The 22,983-nt window shown below is 34.2% G+C and overlaps 1 protein-coding gene across 1 annotated transcript in view; it reads left to right on the forward strand.

The window, feature by feature from the left end:
- The window catches only part of LOC145291460 (uncharacterized), a 432,834-nt gene that overhangs the window by 409,775 nt on the left and 76 nt on the right, over positions 1-22,983 (forward strand). The window contains exons 4-6 of the mRNA XM_080137317.1: positions 16,062-16,320; positions 18,335-18,449; positions 22,525-22,983. The exon at positions 22,525-22,983 is cut by the window's right edge and continues 76 nt beyond it. Coding sequence (XP_079993443.1) covers positions 16,062-16,320; positions 18,335-18,449; positions 22,525-22,700 — 550 coding nt within the window. The 3' untranslated portion in view covers positions 22,701-22,983. The remainder of the gene's footprint in view (positions 1-16,061; positions 16,321-18,334; positions 18,450-22,524) is intronic.

The raw sequence follows: 22,983 nt of genomic DNA on the forward strand, positions 1-22,983 counted from the left end.
GGTTATAATTTTCCCCCATTTTTGACGAGCTAAAAAGTCTATTAATAATATAAGATTTATTATTAGTATTAGTAGTATTAGTATGAGTAGTGTATATTAATGGTGGTAGTAGTAGTAGTAGTAGTAGTAGTAGTAGTAGTAGCAGTATTAGTAGTAGCAGCAGCATTTAATATCTAAGACATACATTCTTGAAGTGGCGAGAACTTTTGTTCTAAATTTAAAAAGGCAGCTTCTTTTTCTTGATTTATAAATACTAAAAGGGAAAAACAACACAATTCTATACTTGAAATAAAGCGTTTTTATTTTGTAATGTTGCTTTACCTTTTTATACTGTCAGTAAAAAAAAATTATGAAAGCGTTTATATTTACTGGCGGGACTTGTGGAAATTCCACAGCGGCATCTTTCATATGTAATATATCGATGCTAGGCATTCTGTGGACGTTCAGCGCGAATGGAAACCCCGCGATATTATGATAGCCCTTTTGTCAAAACTGTAAAAGTAACCATCTAAGTAATCTCATAGGAGTCTGTGATATATTTCCAGTGCATAGGCGCTCGGCACGAACGGAAACCTCACAATATCATTATACCGTCTTTAGACAGAACAGATACTACACTTGGATCCTAGACAGAAGATCAAGAACGTATATTTTAGTTTCACATACGTCCCAAAAGCGACATCATTTTTTTATTTTAATTTTTTTTTTTTTTGTTACATTGCGTCTTCGGTGATCGGGAGATCCTATTTATTAAAAAGGAGGACAGAATGTGATAACATACTACGAACATTAAATTAAAGTATCTAGCGGACGAAGGCCAGATGCAATAGTTAGCCAAAACGTCGTGAAACAACAACTAAGAAAGATGAGGATAATAGTCCGCAATAAATAAATTAATTAATAATACTAATCTCAATAATGAATTCCAATTAAATAATATATATATATACCATTCGGTACAGACCCGACCATGGAAGATCACATAATGAATAAACGTGGATTTATAAGAGCAAAAAATTTAAACTTGATCGCACTTCGGGGTCCGTGGCGCAGTGGATAGAAACGTTGAATCTGTATGGTTCCAGGTGAGAATTGTCTGAAGGTAGCGGTTTCAATCCTACCCAAAGCCGGCCAGAGGCTTACTTGGAATGACAACAACTATGGATGGCAGTAATTGCTGAGAATGCAGTTAGGAGATTTGGAGTTCCTATCCCGTCGCGGTGACCACCTGACGAAGGCCAGAGGAATAGTTGGCCGAAACGTCGTAAAACAACGACTAGGAAAGATGAGGATAATAGTCCGCAATGAATAAATCAATGAATAATACTCATCTCAATAATGAATTCCAATTAAATAATATAAATATTTGTTTATTTTAAACTATTAGTAAGACTGAAATATATAGATCCATCCCTCACGCAATTGTATCTTTAGGGAAAATATATGTACATTTAACATGTGTTTTTATGGTGATTGTAAAAACAAAATAAAAACTTTATAGTTAAATGTTTTGAGATTTCTAAAAAATCGGAATCGGTAATTGTATCGCAATTGGAGAAAATATTGCAATCGTCCCATCACTAATATATATATATCTATTATATCTATAAAAGTGAACGTGTCTGTCTGTCTGTGTGTCTGTCTGTCTGTCTGTGTACATTTCCCTACGCAATAACTCTGTCAATTTTTAGTCTATAGACTCGAAATTTGAAATACCGGGTACTGAGATTTGGGAAAATCGATGTGACGGGTGTCAGCCAGAAATTTGGCTGTTAAGTGGTCAAATTTCAACGATTTGACCTTTAAGAACTCTACCAAACTCCTCCGACAATTTTGGGTCTACACCCTTGAAATTTTAGATATAGGTTCCGTGGACATGGATCTAACGTAATAACTTGATTTGAGGCCAAAACAATAAATTTTCAGGGGTCATAATAGGGGTCAAAGTTTAAAAAATTACCCCCCTTTTTTTTTTTTGCTCAGCATACACCTCTAAACACCCGGGCAACGCCGGGCACCCATGCTAGTATATATATATATATATATATATATATATATAATTTGGAGATTGCCGTATATCAAGGTCCGCACGTTAATGAGTGTGAGTTAGACCTGAGACAACACCTGACGGTCAGTAATGGTGGAAGTTGGGTAGGGTTTAGTTATAACAGAGGACGGCTCAACAGAAACTTGTTTATATTTGATTTGAAAACAGTCATCTTATAGTCAGCTAACTGGGAAGTAGCACCATGACATTTCGTTCTACAGATGAATATGTCTAGGAAAAGACGCTCTGTTCATGGATTTGGGTTTAGTTCTAGACGTGGAAAGACAGTGAGGGAAATTATATTAAAAGCATTTAGAATAAAGCTAATAAAAACGCTCCATAAACAAATTGCATTCTTAGTTGACATATGTTTGCTGAAAGAAATTGTAATTGTATCCGAATTGTCGCATATTGATTGTTGTTGAAGAATTCGCCTCGAAACAAGCCAGTCATTGATATTTTTTCCTCGCTGTCTGTTCCAACTAATTTAGTCGTGCACTGTGTGTTTGCAGAGTCGTCCGAGGAGAGAATCTATATTCAAATAAATCAGAGCGAAATGAAAGCGTGAAGTAAACGTAGTTGTCGTCTGCGTCGGCAATTCATCGATCGAACTCACGCGCGGCCATATTGTCTTTTCTTGTCAGCGAATCTGGTTTGGTTCTGGCGGTAAAAATAGAAGATAATTTGCGTGGGTGTGACGGCTTAATGAAATGCACGGCTCTAAATGTTAGCGACAGTTGGTGTGTGTGTGCTTATATATATATATATATATATATATATGTGTGTGTGTGTGTGTGTGTGTGTGTGTACATAGATATGTTGGTTGGTTGGTTAGTTGTTTTGTTTTACGGCATATCAACCCTTTTCAGGTTATTTAATGCCGAATGCAAAGATTTTGAAGAAAATTTTTTTAATAGAAAAAGTGAAGCAGAGGGAATATGGTGAAGAAAAAGGTGATTACACCTTTTTCTTCACTTTTTGTTATCAAGTAAGATCTTTGACTTACTTGCAGTTTCATCAAATACTTTTGTATGCAAAATCCGATCCCGCATTTTGCTAATTTTTTGCAACTCTGATGAGAAGGAAAGTATTTCTTCGAAACTCCGCCGATTAAGGACTATCAACTTATCAAGCGTTTCCTTTTTAGATTAAATATGTTTTTAACTCTTTTTCAAAGTGTTTTTAACATGTTTTATTAACTGTTTGCTCTTATGCCCCCCAAAAAAACAAAAGCTAAATGGTGGCCATCTAGAATATATGCTGTAGAACGGAGAAAAAAAAGGCCAAAGACCCTTGTGTTTTGATGTGGTGTTTCGAATATAATAAACTTGTTATGACCAAAGTTTCATTTCATTCAGACAAAACACTAAGAAACGGGCCTAATTATAGTTGGGGCCCGTTTTTTTGGGGGGGGGTCAGCCTGTACATTGTGCCTCGTTCTGCGTCTTTTGTTTCAAGCAATAATAATTGACTGTATATCGTTGAATTTTTTTTTATTTATTTATTTGTATTTACTTGCCACGTAGTGAAATCTTTACTATTCTTTCGGAATTTGTAAAAATGGTGACTGTGATTTTTTCCATATTTTAATCAAATCAATCTTTGGCCATTTTGAACGATAAAAGCGTCTTTCGCATATACACTGGGCATAAAAGTTGTGTAATAGCGTAGGTTGAAATTAAAGATATATATATATATATATATATATATATATATATATATATATATATATGTATATATATATATGTATATATATATATATATGTATATATATATATGTATATATATATATATGTATATATATATATATATGTATATATATATATATATATATATATATATATATATATATATATATATATATACCCAAAACCTCTGGCCTTGATATAGGGGAGACAAAAACTTGCTGCTATAGTTTCAAATGATCTGAAATAACAGCAAGGGGAGACTTGATTCCAAATATTCCCCATACGTTATATTTTATTTGATACTGGGGATATGCATAATCGTATCTTATTTCCAAAAAAGGGGAGATATAACATATGAGAAATATTTCGAATCAAGACTCCCCTTTCTGCTATTTCTCCCCTCAATCAAGGTCAGAGGTTTTGGAGAAATATCAAATTTTTTGTAATTCATATGCAAAACTAGAAAAATAAATGACTATGATTGAAGTATTCGTGAAGGTGCAGTATCTTTCCACGCACGAAAAATCCCTTAAAATTACCACTATTTTAGGTTTTCGAAGGTGGTTAAATCGAAAATAACAGAAAAATCCTAGGAAAAACGTAGTTTCCAAGATATGAAAAAATTGTAAAATGGGGGATAACTTTTCCATATTAATTTAACGTAAAATGAACATACACTTTATAGCCAAGTGGCCATAAAGTGGATGCTCATTTTACGTTAAATTAGTGTAGCAAAGTGATCCCCCACTTCTTGGAACAGTAATGTACGACCTTAAGGGCAAATGTCACATAGCCCACTATACAATTCAAGTCATTAGCTTTGCCTTCTATTTGTTAAATTCTGATCAGTAGTTTCCGAGATTTTGAACTTATAAAATTGCCCTAAAAGTTGTATGTCTATGTATGGATATATCTATACTGGAATATATAATTGAATATTGAAATGCTCATATCTTTGGTTCTTGAAACTTTGCAGGTTTTTAGAATATTGTAATAGTATTCTATTGTTAAAATTTTATGACAATTGGTTAAAAAGAACCTATATTTTCAAACCAATAAAATATGCCCAAATTAGCATGCATTTATATATAGTATCCTAGCAAGCCAGCTTTAGTTTTGCTGCCTCGGATTTATTTGATCAGTTGTCTCTCCTGTGGCATTGCCAGGACTCTAGCATATATATATATATATATATATATATATATATATATATATATATATATATATATATATATATATATATATATATGTGTGTGTGTGTGTGTATGTGTGTGTGTGTGTGTGTGTGTTGATTGTGGGAGAGAACCCTAGCAAAGTGCTCGATTATATAGAAAATATAAACACAGAAGCAGAATATTCAATAATAGCTGTGTTACAGAATATCAGACAACCATTGATACCGTCAATTTCAAAGCCAAAATAAAGGAGACCGATCTCTCGTCGCCTATACCGAGAGGCTATTTCAAGGGAGACAGATCTAAGCAGAGTCTGAAAAGCGTCCGTTATAGTCGAACAGTGGTTGGTCTCCTTATATTTTGGATTCGAAATTAACAGTATCGATGTTTTCCTGATCGTCTGTAACACAAATATATATATATTTTTTTTTACACAATGATCACCACTTATCAAGACCCGGAAGCCACTCAGGGATAAGGGTTATTGCAAGTACATTACGTTAGTGTGGAGATTTGATGAAGCGTTTACTTAAGGGGGCGGTTCATTAGGAATTTGTTAACGTTGGACTTGAAGACATCCAAGTTGTAGTCCGGTGGGAAGCAGGCAGACGGTACAGAGTTCCACATGCGTGCAGTTCTAAGAAAGAAGTTTTGTTTTTCGTGAAAGTTTGGCGAGGGGGGACCAGAGATTGGAGTTCAGACGAGCACCTGCCATGGAAATAACGATAAAACAAGGATAGGCTCGCAACGTCTCTTCTGTGGGAGAGAGGTTGCAGGGTAGAGAAAAGGGCATCCCCACTAAGCCACGAAGTCTAGTTTGTACTCTGTCAAGGCAGGATAGGCTGTTTTTAGCAGCTCCTAAAATGTTTCACGTGCAAATATGGTCATATAGTCGTTATTATAATTTTAATGACTATATGACGTCACTAAAATTTCCCTCTCTTTAACAGCGCCAACCCTCCCCCCTCCTTTTTGAATTTCCAACGTCTTGTTTCCGTTTTTCTGAAATAGAACTGCATCACACTGTGCACGTGAAACATTTTCAAATATTTTGTACTGGTATTTTTTGTTTCTTAATCTCATTCATCCAGATGAAGTCGCGAAATAAAGACGAAACGTTGATGAACACATAATACGGTTTGTTCCTTTTTATCTCTCTCTCTCTCTCTATATATATATATATATATATATATATATATATATATATATCTATATATATATAAATACATACATACACACATATACACACATACATACATATACATATATATGTACATACATACATATACGTATACATATACATGCACACGCATACCAGCATACATACAATATATACACACATAGTTAACTATCCGCAGGTGCAGACACACATCCCCATCCATACGTGTCCCCAAATCTCCACAGATATATACGAGACACATAGACATATAGATATCAATATAGACTCACGTATATACTTACATATATATACACACATGGACACACAGATACCCGCTCACTCACAACGCATAAAACACAGCAATACATGCACAAATACAAACACCTTTTTTAATAATAAGGTTCCTTTTAACTTCCGTAGTGTGGTAACCCCTTTATATGAAAAAGCGTATTATTATAGTTTACTCAGGCGTATATATACATACATAACATATATACATATATACCCAGACACCCATACATTCTTGTAATATACATTATTATAGTCATCGTATAAGCTTAGAGGAAACGAAGCGTATATCCTTTTAAAGGATCATAAACCTAGCTTCCACACAAAACCAACAACAAGATTGATCAACCCAACTAGACCCGAAATTGGAAAGATTAGCAAAATAATATTAGAGAACATCAATCTAGAATTAAAACGGCAATTCAACCTGAACCTATGGATAAATACGGTGGATCCTGTAAAATGGTTTCTTAACATTGCCAACAAGAAAAATGTGCGTTTGAGCAATTTGACATAATGGATTACTACCCGTCAACCACAAAGGATCTTTTTGGAAAGGCAATTGAATTTGCTAAGACCCATACCAATGCCTCCGATGAGGATTCTGAAATCATTATGAAATGCTCCACAACTGTCCTTGTCTATAATGGAGAACAATCGGCTAAAAATGGGCAAAACGACTTTTTCGGGGTATCAATGGGATCGCTGGACTCTGCAGAAGCAACAGATCTCGTTGGATTTTATATCATTTATAATTTAGCAAAAAAAAACACTATTGATGGAAGGGCATAGGCTTATATCGTGACGATGGGCTAATAATGGTGAGGAGCGCTACAAGTGTTAAATGTGACCAGGTTAGGAGAGCAATCCATAGGGACATGAAATATTTTGGCCTAAAAGTAGAAGTTAATGCTAACTTAAAACAGGTTAACTTCCTTGACGTTACTTTAGATCTTGATTTAAACACTTATAAACCCTATATGAAGGAAAACTCTAACCCTATTTATATACACCCACAGTCTAACCATCCATTATTAAACATATACCGTTATCGATTGAAAGTAGAATAAGTAACAAATCATCCGATGAAGTAACTTTCAATGATTACACACGTCTGTCTCAATAAAATCCCCCAATTATCTCCCTTTCATTTTTTCATTCTCTCTGTTTCACTTGTTACTTCTCTTTTCGCAACAACAATGAATTAGTGGCAACACTAGTCGCTGAAGCGACGTGGTTGCTATAGAAACCAGTCATAAAAAACGTCGCTCACTTCCTTACGTTTTTTGACGATTTTGAACACCAGTAAATTCATCAAACCTTTTGTTTTACTGAACGTAAATTGAATTCGTTTTCACAATATAGCTGAGAATAATTGTTTGAAATTTGGTCGAAAAATGAGTGAGCGGTGAAGCTGTAAAGCAGTTCTAAATGACTAAAACTGCAACTTTACCAAACGCTACCTTCGTTCTCGAATGCCATATTTATGGGTAATTATTACGGTTTTATCTTATTAAGGTCTACAAAGAAAATATTTTTCTTTTTTCCCCATATTTTTCCTCTTTTCCTTATTACGTTTATATTTGCCCTCTATCACCCCCACAACAGCGGAGTTACTATATTTAAGAACATATCTGAGAAAATTGACCGCATCCTGTCTGCTCATCCTTCGGCTAACATTCACGTCTGTGGAGAATTCAATGTTTACAATGTGGAATGGTTTGGCCGCTAAAACAAAACAGATGAGGGGAGGTTCTGTCACGATTTCTCCATTGCTTGTGACCTAACTCAAATTGTTCACAACCCCATTCGTATGTCTGACACTGACTGTCAGTATGCAAATCTCCTAGATCTTTTTCTCGCAACTTGCCCTGAGCTATGTTCATCTTACGTTCTGTCTTCATTGAGATCTGCTAATTACTCGGTTAAGATGAAAACAAAATGTAATAAGTCCTCAGACGTACCTCTCCACCGTATAGTATATCGATATTCTAAACCTGACTGGGATAACTTCCATACATTTATACCAGATCTACCTTCGCGTTCTATGTTTAAAAAGAATGCGTTCTCTAGAGTATCAAACCTGACGGAATGGTTGATTGTAGGTATAGACCACTTCATACTCCCCAAAAAATCCTAGGAAGGACTTAGTTCTCTCCAGAATATACTGCTTCCATTGCATACAGATATAACTTTTTTCCATTGTTTCCAACGTAATATATGTACTGAGACTAAAGCCGCTTTCAGGACTGCCAGCAACCACTGTAAAAAACGATAAAGAATACGAGAGGGTTGTATGCTCAGTTCGTCAAGTCCAAAGTAGCTGAGCAGCGGTTTGGTTCCCACCAGTTTTGGCAAATAACTAACAGGGTCCTTAATAGAAGAGTGAGCTATATTCCAATTATCATCAAGTGACCTGAGGTAATCTCGTCAGCATTGGACAAAGCCAAACGTTTTGCCAGGAACTTTACGGCTAATTCTACCCTATGCAATCAGGGCTGTCAATTTCCTCCTGTGTCTGAAAACACGCTATGCGATATACAAATATCTGTGCATGATGTTGCCAAGCTAATCAAAAACCTCTCCAGTAAAGCAACTGGCCCTGACGGCATTCCAATTATAGTGCTGAAAAAGCGTTAACCGGAACTAGCTCCTTTACTTACATAGCTGTTTAACCGTTATATTAAGAAGAATTGCTTTTCAACACCCTGAAAAACCTTATCAGTATTTAAAACCTAGAATCTGTGTTAGTCAATCATCCCAGCAAAAATAACCTACTCAGTGACATGCAATATGGTGTTTGTTCTGCTAGCAGATATGCTAACAGTTATATCTCATAGGATTACCGAATCTCCCGACGGAGGCTTTCTTTCTAGGACAATTGCTCTTGACATATCAAAGGCATTTGATAGGATGTGGCATACAGGTCTACTCCATAAGATCGCCAGCTATGGTATAGTTAGAAATGTCTTCTCAATTATTAAATCATTTCTCTCTGATAGGTTCATAAGCGTAGTGGTTGATGGGAAGAAATCAGAGGCCCATAGTATTAATGCTAATGTAAATAGAACATGAATTTACAAACACATACTTTTATATATAAGTAGAGATTCGTCCAGGGCAACGCTGGTTAAGACAATATTAACCTTGTGGTGATCCGTTTTGTAGATTTTTTTGCTTTTAGATGGATATACAAAATAACACGTATACAGCTGCGCTTTACATAATAAACTAGCAGAGCTATCCGGCATTGCCCAGGACAAAGTACAACATATTTCTATTAAAACTTCTATCTACTATATTTTTCTCTTTTTTTCTCACCCTCTCCACCTCCGCTTCGTTTTCCCTTCAACTCAATCCTCCTCCCCCCCTCTCTCTCTCTCTCTCTCTCTCTCTCTCTCTCTCTCTCTCTCTCTCTCTCTCTCTCTCTGAACATAGACACACACATTTGCTTGCAGTTTTAATAGTTTCCTTGGAGGATGGATCAGCATAAGAGCATACATTCCATGATACAATAATCAGAGTTACTTCCTGATTAAAAATCGGTATAACAGTACAAATTTAGCTAGAAAATCGACTCCTCTTAAAAAAGTCTACACTAGTTAAAGGTCAAATAATAAGTAATTTTTTTCTACATTTTAGATATTATTCGTCCGGGACAACACCAATCAAGAAACTTAGTTGGTACTTGTTTAATCATTTTTTTTGGGGGGGGGGGGTAGCCGGACATACAAACGTACACACAGACAACTGCCCATTATATAATAGATTATACCAAAGGGCCGTTAAAAACTCAACGTCTGTTTTATCTCTACAATAGCAACGAGTCTAGTGGGCAATAAATGTGAATGGGTTTGGTCGTGTCAAGCAAATAACTATTAAATGCTGTTTTAAATGACACTATTAAATGCTTTTGTATTCATAGCGAATCGATTAGCGAAAGACATATATTGTCAGTTGACTCATAGCCACGTCTTTGTTAATGTTAGATGAGGCATAATGGAACGTGTCAATTTTTAATTTGCTCTTGTCATCCGTGAAGAGATAACTGGCTTGGCGAAGTAAATATTGGTGAAAGCAGTGTGGTTCCGAGGGTCTGGTGATGGCAGGAGCGCAAAAAGGAAAAAATGTCGTAAACAAACTTATAAATAACTGAAATTATGTTTCCTTATACAATAAATAAACTGAAAATCATCTTTTACACGTTTTAAAACGGAGTTGATAATCCTCTGTCATCTGAAGAGAGATTTTTCCCGAAATATGTTATACGAACTCAAACACCGAATGAAATTGAGATAAAAAAAGATTAGTAATTAAAATATAAAATAGATAAATAATAATAATAATAATAATAATAATAATAATAATAATAATAATAATAAAATTAATAATAATAATAACGTCGGCATCAACCAGCACTACACCAAATAGCAGTGAAAGATCAAGGAGGATAGAAAGATCGAGGTGTGATAGTACTAAGCAGACCTCCACTGGATGAGTGCGAAACAGAACCTTGGAGAGGCTTACTGTCATCCAAATTCCAGCGAGAAATCAGTACTAAACGGTTGTTGCGATAACGCAAATTCATGGACAAAAGAAAGAGATGAAGAGTATTGGATATCTGGGGAGATTTGTTATTACCCAGAGTTCAAAGAACACCACAGATTGTTTCCAATAAATAATCTTTGATAATAATCCCTGTGAGAACTGCTAATGAGTATAAATAATAATAATAATAATAATAATAATAATAATAATAATAATAATAATAATAATAAATAATAATAATAATAATAATAAATAATAATAATAATAATAATAATAATAAATAATAATAATAAATAATAATAATAATAATAATAATAATAAATAATAATAATAATAATAATAATAATAATAATAATAATAATAATAATAATAATGTATAAATTTAAAGACGGCCCCATTCTTGGTTGATACGACACGTAATAGCTTTGAAAGGGCAAGGAAGGTGGAAAGACCTGAGAGAGAGAGAGAGAGAGAGAGAGAGAGAGAGAGAGAGAGAGAGAGTACTAATTAAGCCGCCACTAAAGGAACACAAAGAAGACTGAGACCTTGGAAAGGGTTATTACAACAACAAAAATCCGGTGAAAACTAATAGTTACTGCGAGTGAAAAATAAATGGCAAGCGGCTGTTGCGATAACGCAAAGTTATTAGAAAAGATTATCGAAGGAGATAGAGCCTAGTTGAAATCTGAGGATACTGGTGTCACCCAAACTCCAAGAAGCTCTATCGCTTATTATCAGTGAGTAATTTCTGATAATGACTTGTGTGAGAACTTCTAGTGACTATAAACTAATAATAACAATAACTATAAAACAACAACAGCAATAACAATAATAATAATCTGAAAAATATTTAACTTTTGTATTCCTCATATCTCTCTCTCATATATATATATATATATATATATATATATATATATATATATATATATATATATATATATCAATGTATCTATATGCATATATGTGTATATGTATATATAGTAAATTATAAAACTATTTTTATGTCAATTAAGTTACACAGATATGCCAGCGTTTTATCTCCCGTAAGGAATCGACACAATGTGTATGGAATTTGTGTTACTGATTGTTTTTACGCATCCACGTGGCGTTTAATCTAGCTAGCTACCCAATCATATTAATTGTTATTCCTTCCCATTTTCATTTTTCCAGTGACTAAGCTTCTCTCAAACAAAACTTCAGCTTTACTTGACGTATCTTTGTTTTGTTTTGTATTAACAGATGACATTATTTTAACACGTGCTTGTTTGCATTTATTTATTTATTTATTTTTAGTTGCTGTTGTGGGTGTTATTTTAGTTTAGTTTTGTATGTATTTATTCATTTTATTTCATTTTTATGACGTATTATTATCCTAAAATCATTTTTCTTCTGCGTATAAAGTTGTTTGCTATTTCAGTTGTACAGTTTAATATGCTTTGGAGACCTAGAATTTCAAACTTCTCATTCTAACATAATCTACATCTAAATATTTACGTGTACTTGCCCATTGTACTATTTTCCGCTCGATTATTGGCGAACGTCGTCTTTGTTAAAAGTTCTAGTAATAGGTCGCTAGTGCTGTTAATTGTTATTCCTTCCCATTTTCATTTTTCCAGTGACTAAGCTTCTCTCAAACAAAACTTCAGCTTTTCATTTTTCCAGTGACTAAGCTTCTCTCAAACAAAACGGAACGCATTACCATAGGACTGCTTTCCTGCCCACTAGTAAAACACTCATCTTCAAACCCAAAGTAAATTAATACTTGTAATAAACAATCTCCATAAGTAATCAAACTCTGTTCATTTAACTCGTCATTTTCAATCCTCTCATAATATTCATCATAATCCGTACATCTCGTTTACACTTTCATCTTGATGAGTACGAGGGGCGTGCAATAAGTAATGCCACTGACTCACTTCCAGTTGTCTGATCTAGCTGAAATTTTGCATGTGCAATGATTTATATCTCTACGGGTTATGTTGCAACTCCGAACTAATTGTGGTTTCTGTTTTATAGGTGTTTGAACTGAGTCAGGTGTGAAATGGAGCCTGTTGAATGTCGAGCAGTGATTCGGTTTTTGTATTTGAAAGGACGCACACCACATGAGACTTTTGATGAAATGAAAGAAACTTATGGTGGTAATGCCCCATCATATGACCTTGTAAAACGCTGGCATCGTGAATTCAAACATGGCCGGAAGTCTGTGGAAACAGGTCCTAGATCCTAGACCTGGTCGCCCCTCTTCTGCCATTGATGAGGCATCTGCCTGTCAAGTTGAGGCTGCCATTTTGGAAGATCGGCGCATTATTATTCGCTAAATAGCCCAAGATGTCAAGATTAGTACAGGGTCTTTGGAAACTATCATTCATGACCATTTGCATATGCATAAGGTGTCTGCCAGATGGATGTCCAGGTTGCTCACACTATTCCAAAAGCGAGTGCTCGAGAGTGAATTTGGAGATGTGGCAAGAAGATGAGTCAAAGTTTTTTAAAAGACTGGTTACACAGGATGAAACCTGGGTGCATCACTATGATCCAGAGACCAAAGCCCAGTCAATGCAGTGGAAGCAAAGAAGGCAAGGGTACAGCCCTCCGCTGGCACGGCCATGCTCACGGTCTTCTGGGACTAGGACAGAGTAGTGATGACAAATTTCCTGGCAAAGGTTACCACAATTAAAGGAGCCTATTATGCTTCATTTTAGAAGAAATTAAGGGAAGCTATCAAAATCAAGAGGCGGGGAAAGATCAGCAAAGGTACCCTCCTCCTGCAGGACAACGCTCCGGTCCACAACTCGTATGTCGCCAGATCAGAAGCACGGGCGTGTGGTTATGAAATCCTTCCTATCCTCCCTACTCTCCTGACCTTGCACCCTCTGACTTTCACCTCTTCCCAGCCATGAAGTTGTTTTTGAAAGAAAAGCGTTTCCCAGATGATGCAGCCTTGATTTCTGAAGTCACGTCGTGGATGGAGGATCAACCTGGGATGTTCTAAAAAAAAAAACGGTCTCGAGAGCTGCATCAAACGATGGGAAAATGCATAACTCTGGGTGGTTCCTATGTAGGTAAAGACTAATAACTGTGCCAAGTATCGATGCTCTACTGCTATGGGAAGTGGGTCAGGGGCATTACTTATTGTACGCCGCTCGTAAATAAACGAAAGCAAACAAATATGCCGCAAAACAGGCAAACCTACCCAGCTGGAACAGAACTAGAAAGGTAAACGACGGTCACGCATGAGAATCTTTTATAAGGGTTTGACAAACTAAAACATGTCCTGATCGTTATTTACTCGAGGACTTTGTTAATACAAATACAACCGTTTTTGCCAAATTTAGACGATGACATCAACAACAAAAACACTACTACTACTACTACTAATAATAATAATAATAATAATAATAATAATAATAATAATCTATATATCTATAAAAGTGAATGCATGTCTGTCTGTTTGTCTGTCTGTCTGTGTACATTTCCTTACACAATAACTCTGTCAATTTTCCGTCTACCAACTACGAATTTGATATACAGGGTATGAAGATTTGGGGAAATCTTTGTAATCCGTTTTTGGCTAGGAATTTAACTGATAAGGGGTCAAAGTTCAACGATTTGACCTTTGAGAAGTCTACCAAACTCCTCCGCCAATTTTGGGTATAAACAATTGAAATTTTAGAGGTAAGTTCCTTGGATATATATATATATATATATATATATATATATATATATATATATATATATATATATATATATATATATATATATATATATAACGAAAATTCCATGAGCAAAGATTCGTCCTTAGAGCGTCCCGTCTGTGGGACACAATAACAGGGTGTTGCTTCCGAGCTGATTATAACATGAGCGTTTTCAATTCCAATGTAAACAATTTCTTGTTGAGCCGTTCTCATAAATGATAAATGTCTACCCAATTTCCACCATCACAGTTTATCAATTATCCTCGAGTGGCTTTTGAGTTTTGATAAGCGGTGAGTCCCTTTATAAAACGTACCTTGGATCAATAATCAATGGTTTAGACAAAAAGGAAAAAAAAATGTGTTTTCAGACATTAAAAATATTTTATGGACAAACACACAAAAACAAAAGAAGTAAAACGATTTTTTCTTTAGTTCTGTTTTTATTATTATTTTTTTTTTTTTGTGAGTAACAAAGGTGCATCGTAATTTCCTGTTTGTCTGTTTGTCTCTTTTTTATTATCTTCTTTGCTTTTTTATCATTATTTTAGAATCAAGCTAATAATCTTGCGTGCGTTGCCAATAATTAACCCTGTCATTCATTTTATTTGACAAGGAAAGCGTGATACAAGATAGAAAGAATGGGGAAAATCAAGTCAGTGTCCTTTAATAAGTGAGGTAAGGCTTGGGAGAGTTGACCTCCTAGGACTAATAATAACCAATATCACAAACCGATAGATAAAAGACTTCCAACATAGCCGTATATTATATATTTTCCATAGTACTGTGAATCTTATACTCCCATTTGGAGCAGCTGGTTCAAACAGTTTAAGGTGAGTGTCGCTTCGGTTCAAAAATAATCCAGTTCTTGTCTGGCTAATTGACAAGAATGGATCCGCCACTTGTATTTAGCAGTTCGTAATATCTAAGCAGATAAAATTGCGGGGTTTTATTCTTGTTAATCATCGTTCATGTATTTCGTATGAATTAGATGATTTTTGTTGGCATTCGTTTCGACGATATCTTTCTAATTAGAATTTTTTTCTAGAAAAACGTCCGGTACTTACGAGAGAGACCACGTGAAAGTTGTCAACTTCCCTAAGGAATGAACTGGATTCAAACTTGGCACACCCTTGCTGTCAGTCCGTGCCGTTAATCACTTAGCTACCGTCGCCTTTTTTTAAACTACGGGGAGACTTCTAGAATGCTTCATCAGAAACTTGGGTGCGCAAAGTTCGAGTCTAGAATCACTTACCACTTTATAAAGAATTCTAACGAGAAAGATATCGTAGAAACGAATGCAATGCTATGGATGCTTTACGCATCCGGCGCCTTAAGTAGTTCGACCGTGTCACCTCTTTTACTAAACCTATGAGAATCGATCTCACTTACTGTAGTTCACATTTTTTGCCGGGACATTGCCCGTGCTTTTTCCAATCATTAATATTTTCTTTTTATTTTCAGGGTGTTTATGGTGATGTTTCTGGCGACGTGTTGTGGGGTGTGCAATTATTACAAAAGGAAGAAAAACCGCGTTCCTCAGTCTATCCCATGCACGGTGCCTGAACAACCGGTAGATAATTCCACACCTGCCCAGTTGCCGCTACAGTATGGCGGTTTAGCTTCCATGATGCGAGCAGCCGGAACGCACCAATCCCCCTTCGCATACATAGGACCTGCCACAATATCTACAACATCTCTGCCACCACCATCTTATACTGAAGTGAGTAGAACCTGCGAATATCCTCCTCCTTCTCCTCCTCCTATTGCACTTTTAAAAAAATCATTGAAAATTTTATATCTATATCATTAATTGCTAGATGAAAGATAATGTTTTTAAATTGCAACAAAATGTTCATTACATAAAATAAATCCAAGGTAATTTTTTATTCAATTCAAATTAAATTTTTATACACTTACTTTGTAAAATTTATAAAAGTGTACTTCGAAGATAAATAAATTTCAAATTGAATCTTGTACCTTTATTTTTAAAGCCTATAGTAAAAACATTTTGTTTAACAATTTTCATGCATTGGATGAAATGCTTTTTTTAACTTGTATCTTATCGTTTTAAGATTATATTTTAAAACTCTCCTTCTCTCTATTTCAGTTTGTATTTCTCCTCACACCACAACTCATTTTTACAATCTCCCTTTGTGTATTGTTACAGGTCTGAATATTCTCTCTGTTTCAGTTTGTAGTTCTCCTCACACCACAACTCATTTTTTGCAACCCCCTCTTTATAATACAGCTTTGAATAATGAGAAAATCTGAATTTTTTTAACAAAAACTTTAAAATAACTCTTTTACATTAAATTTTTTTAACTTCTTTCAGAATAGAAAATTTTAAAAATTTAATAAGGAGCATATTTATTATAGATTTCATTAACAAATATTCAGTACATAACGAGAAAAATAGAGATTAAAATTTCAAAAGGACTGTATAACTGGTTACGGTCAATAGTAGTCTTCGCCAGCGAAAGTCTTTGTTATTGCTATTCTATTATTATTATTATTATTATTATTATTATTTAAAACATTTTGTGTCCTGCTCTTTCGCGCGAGGACAAATATATATGATTATAAAGATTAACAATTGTAACTTATGAATCAGTTTCAACAGGAAAAACAAAGAAAATCAACCTGAGTGTACGATCGTTTCGGAAACGATATTCATTTTATTCATTCCCAATTCAAGGTTAACACTTCATCAGACCAAAAAAGAATCGATTCTTATTTGGTCTTATAAAGTGTTAGTTTTGAATTGGGATTTCACTGAAACATGTATGCACATATGTAACCTATAATGTTTGTATAATAACCAAACTATATATATATATATATATATATATATATATATATATATATATATATATATATATGACTACTTTATTTAATCACATGAATTAATATACGAAAGTATAATTTTATGCGTAAACTTTAAGTATTTACTTCAACAGCGCTCAATACATAGGTAGAGCTTGGTAGTAAGTTATAAAAATATATATGGCAATTTAGCTACACAGAATATTCTGCGTTTCATCCACGCTAGGGTTTGTATAAGAATATTTGTATAAGACTGAGGAATCCTAGCGTGGATGAAACGCGGAATATTCTGTGTAGCTAAATTGCCATATATATTTTTATAACTATATATATATATATATATATATATTCCCCTTTTCCTCGTGCATGCTCATACTTTCACTACACCGATGAAGACTGAAGGATCGGTCGAAAATATGTACTTATAAAAAAAGTTTTTTAAATTTTTTTTCGTAATATTATTTCGTATTCCTGCACGTCACCAATTGAAAACGAATAAAGAAAAGTTATAAGCTTTTATACTTTTCGTATTCTTTTTTATACATTTCCATTCATATATATATATATATATATATATATATATATATATATATATATATATATATATATATATATATATATATAGAGAGAGAGAGAGAGAGAGAGAGAGAGAGAGAGATTTTAGAAAGGGAAAACAGGTCAGCGCGAAAAAAAAATCACGCGACATTCGTTCGGCACCTTCTAGTGTTTTACGTAAACTGTCCGGAAAATTCCGACGATACCGCGGTCATTATTCTGCATAAGTACATGAAGCAAAGACACGTAATTAAACATTGTTTGGGGGCAGCGTTAAAATGTAGTTTAAAAAGAAATTGTTATTTTCTTTTTTCATTTTACTAATGTCTCTTTCTTTTTCCCTTTTTTTTTTCTAGGTAGTATCTAAACCTGAACTCTATCCTATCAACAAAGGTGACTCAACGTCTTTGCCTACGTCACCGATCACACCGGAGGAAAGTGTTATTCGGAGTTACTCTTCACATCGTGCCAGTAAGTAAAACTTTTTTATCAGGTTGACAAGAAAGTTCTTGCGGTTTTTAACTTTTAAATTCAGATGAACATATCTCGGCTTAAACAAACATTTATTGATCAACATAAACACAACCAGAATCAACATACTTTTGTCAACGAAAAACAAGTGTATTTATGCCAGTAACCTATAAAATATTGCGTTCTGGTGGCAATGAAGTATCTGAAGGCGTTTTTGATATCATGTAGGTTTTTGAAGCAGAAAGTTGTCGAGATGTTTTTAAAAGTGGTAGTCGGTAGGTAAGAGGTCTGGAGAATATGGCAGAGGAGGTACCGTTTCGTAGCCTAATTTGTTCAACTTCTTCAGGGTCAGTTTAGCAACGTACTGTCGTAGAGAAGAATTGGTCCGTTTCTGTTGACTAATTCACCTTTTTTTTTTTTTTGTTTTGTTTAACACGAAAATGTATATGTCTACTTCAGGAATCTAAATGGAATTTCGAAGAGGACCCTCTATTTAATCAGCGGGGGTAGATTTTTCTTGTTTCATAAGCCAGGATTTGATAGAATTCTTAAGTAATTCGTAATTATATTCTTACTATCGCCCTTGCTGAAGATTGAATTTTCAATGTCCAGAAAACTATTACTTAGCACTTACATCCATTGTGCCACGAGTCCTTGCAGAAGGTTCAGCTCTCGGTACAACTGATACTAAGAATACAATTACGAAATACTTAAGACTTTTTACTGATCATGGCTAACAGAACAAGAACATACTACTCTCTTAATAATTAAATAAAGGGTTTTGTTTTACATTCCATACAGATTTCCAAATCCTGACATAAATATCTCCTACGTCAATAAGACGTACGTTGTAAGCGATTACATCGATCGAAACGTTGTGAGAATAAAATTCGATCACAATTCTGTTGGTAGAAGAGGTTTTGTTCGAAATATTCGAAATATAATAACTGTTAAGTTTCACATTCTTCTTTTTTTTTTTCAAATATGCATTATCATTTTGTTAACATAACAAAGAGATCATAAGTGATTGAAAGGCCACTCTATAGCAAACTATGAATACACCTCTCCATCCCTTCTTAATAGTGGAATAGTAGGATAGGCTGGACTATGAAACATTTGTTTGCTAACTAGATTAAGCAGAGGAAAACTTTAACCTATTCTAATATAGTCGAAATAATGTAATTATATATTTACGAGTAAATATGAATGTCTATTTACTGTTTGACGTGTGATATATTTAATTGTCTCTAAGATGTTGAGTGTATATGTATTTGAAGTGTATATGTGATCGTCTAGTAATGAGTGTACAAACAGGACATGTAATATTTATGGCAGACGGTACAATAATAGAGAGTGGAGATAGTTCTCTTTCGGCCAATAGGGAAACATACCTTATTTATCTAGGTTGATCTTGATTTGGAAAAGCTGCAAATGAATGACCTGAAGTCTTGGTTGTGTTTACAACAGCTTTATTTACTGATGTTTCCCCATTGGAAAGCTGCGCGCTGATCTGTAAATTTTTACTATCGACATTTTCGGATAGTCTCCCTTGCTCGGAGCCATTACAATGCAAAACCTATATAAAAATACTCAAACACATAAAGTATATTTGTGTGGAATTTCAAAAACACCTGCTCCGCCGTTTCGGAGTGTATAGAGAATGATCTCACACAGACACACACATGTATAAGTAAATAAGCTGATAAATCATCTATATACATCCTATATAGAATAATCACTGATCCCAAAAGATGCTCCTCGTTATTCACACCTAACAGCACGATGCACCTTACTATTTATATGCGTACAGTTAATGTTAAAAGTAGATTACTGTCACGTAATATTTAATATACACGATTACACGAAAAATCCCACCCATGGAATCGTTAACAAAATGTATGATCTAATCATATTTGGAATAAACTTCAGTCTGACTTGTCCACTAAGGTTTAGTCGTACATTTCCAACGGTCTTTTTATTGCCGTTCAGTGAAACAAACACAAAAATCGATGTGTAAAATACTCAACAGCTTGGACATAGTCATCTCTTGGCATGGCACTATTGTGATTTACGTTATAATTGTACTCTTAATTTTAGGAATTGTTTGAGGACTGTTTGACAGATATTATCTTTGAGGTTCGGATCCGGTGAGTGTGAAGTCCATTAAGTCCACACGTCCAACTCTGCATATCCTTGAACGGTGATGCGATAAAAATTATTGGACAATTATAACTGAAACTTGGTGAAGAAGTCAGCCATATACGGAAGTTTGTTTTATGAAAATCGCCCCAATGAGCTAAAAAAAAAAAAAAAAAGAAAAAAAAAGCAAACTAAAAAACAAAAGATGGTTATTGCAAAGACATAGTGCTACCGGAAGCGGTGACAAAGCAAATCAGTTCCTCTCACGCCTATTTCTCCCCTGTGCATGTTGTCTTTTTTATTATGTTTTTCTAATTGTTCTTTTTATTTAATAATCATTGAAAAGATTTTTAATTAAGTTATTCAAATTAATTTAATTTTTTTCAGGAATTATTGAAAACAAGGTTTTTAAAACTATTTTCGGAATATTATGTATTGGATGTTTTATGATGTTTGAAATTTTGTTATTTTGATTTCAATAATTTTATTTATATACTTTCATAAACATATATTTATTATATAAATTCAAATAAAACAATTATTTTTAATATTAAAAAAAAACTTTTATTTTCATAAAAATAAAAACTTTCATTTTTTATTTTTGTTATTAAGATTGCAAATAAAAACTATTTGTGTTACTTTTACTTGTATAATTATACTTTTCAATAATTATACTTTTCTTATGTTTTATTTCAATAAATCGCTTCACAATAGAAATACTGTAAAACAATAAAAGTGAAGGTAGCGCTACGCCAGAAGTTAGAAAATACGTTAGCTGCCTGCAGTTTTTAGCAAGAAACCACTGGATGGTTGGTTGTTTTTGTTTTACGGCGTATCAACCCTTTTCAGGTTATTTAATGCCGAATCCAAAGATTTTGAAGAAAGATTTTTTTAATAGAATATATTTGTTGTTTTCAAGTCGGTTTCTATTTAACCCATAGTTGGGACCCTAACAGATACTACCACTGCGGGTCAGAGTGGACCTGGGAGCAATGGCAATTAAAGGGTGGCTCCACACTCACCAAAGCCTGCAAGCTGGGGCCTCGCCATTGGATATAGTTTAAGGTCATATCCAGGACCAAAAAACCACTGGAATAGGAAGCTGTATTATAATGAGGTATTAAAATAGCAAATTGATGGAGACCATTAGATTAGCGAGTTAAATGAGCCTAAACAAAGAAAGCAAATAAAAGATCACACAATTCTGAAGAACACAGACTATAATAGTATTTATAGAAAAAACTGAGACTAGCAACTTCATGCCTGTGAGAAAGTTGGTTCGTTTGTTTTATTTTATTTGCTTTCAAACCTTTTCGGGTTATTTTGGTAAACATGTTTATGCTCCAAGTTCTTTATATATTCAGATATTCATGGTACTTGTTTTGATTTTTTGTATAGGAAAATTGTTGTTTTATTTTTTTGACTTTGCAGAACATGATTGAGTTTTACAAAGGCAAAGGGGGAAAAAAACAATGATGTCAATGTTTGGTGAATTTTAGATCAGGAAGTCAGAACCGTCAGATAGCCTGATCTGGTAGCACCTGAACTGTAAAAGAGATATTACAGAGAGGAAACAGTTTATTTTTTTATTTATAGAAATCGCTCCAGACAAAGCATGAAGCCACTTGATGTAAGGACATAAAAATATTTTTTTAATACTTCAATATCAAAAACCAACCGACGATAAGTGTGAGATGGATATATTCCGACCCAGAAAATAGTAATTCTTCCCCCTTTATTAGAAACATTACTCATGAAATGGGGATTAAAGGACAAAATAATAAAGTATTTGTGCCAAATGTAGTTAGATTACAGAAAGGATTATGAGTTTTATTAACTGTTCAATTTTTTTAAGGGGATTACTCTGTGTCTGATGAAATTCAAATTAAATTATCTAATTTATTTTTTTTATTTTTGTCTTTTTTTCTATTTTCAGATAACAATACGTACGTAACTCTGAACGTCGTGAACCTCGTACGGTCTGGTTCGAGTCGAGGACGACAAGGTGATCAAGGCGTCGCACCGCCATCTTATTACGAGGCTATTCAAAGCCCCAGTTCGCCATGTTCTCCTACGTCACAGCAAGAGTTACTATCAAGTACAGACAGATAGACAGTGAACGCCAGTCCAACAAAATATTTCAAAAAGATTTCAAAAAGAAAGAAAACTGTGGGTTTTTCATTTTCTCCCTCCATAAGAAATCGAATATAGAGCTTTTCTTAAAAAAAATAAATACATCCCACAAATGAAGACTGAAAAGGAATTTTAAAAAAAAAGACAAATATGGACGAACTTCCTGTCGTTCTTTATGTACAGGTTTCTGGATGACGTGGCATTTCAACTAGCAATTCACCTTACCAAACGGAATATGTTTCTTTGTCCTTTTTGTTTTGTA

Source organism: Euprymna scolopes, chromosome 12 (genome assembly GCF_053919585.1).
Source record: "Euprymna scolopes isolate OS-2025 chromosome 12, ASM5391958v1, whole genome shotgun sequence".
Classification (NCBI taxonomy): Eukaryota; Metazoa; Mollusca; class Cephalopoda; order Sepiida; family Sepiolidae; genus Euprymna; species Euprymna scolopes.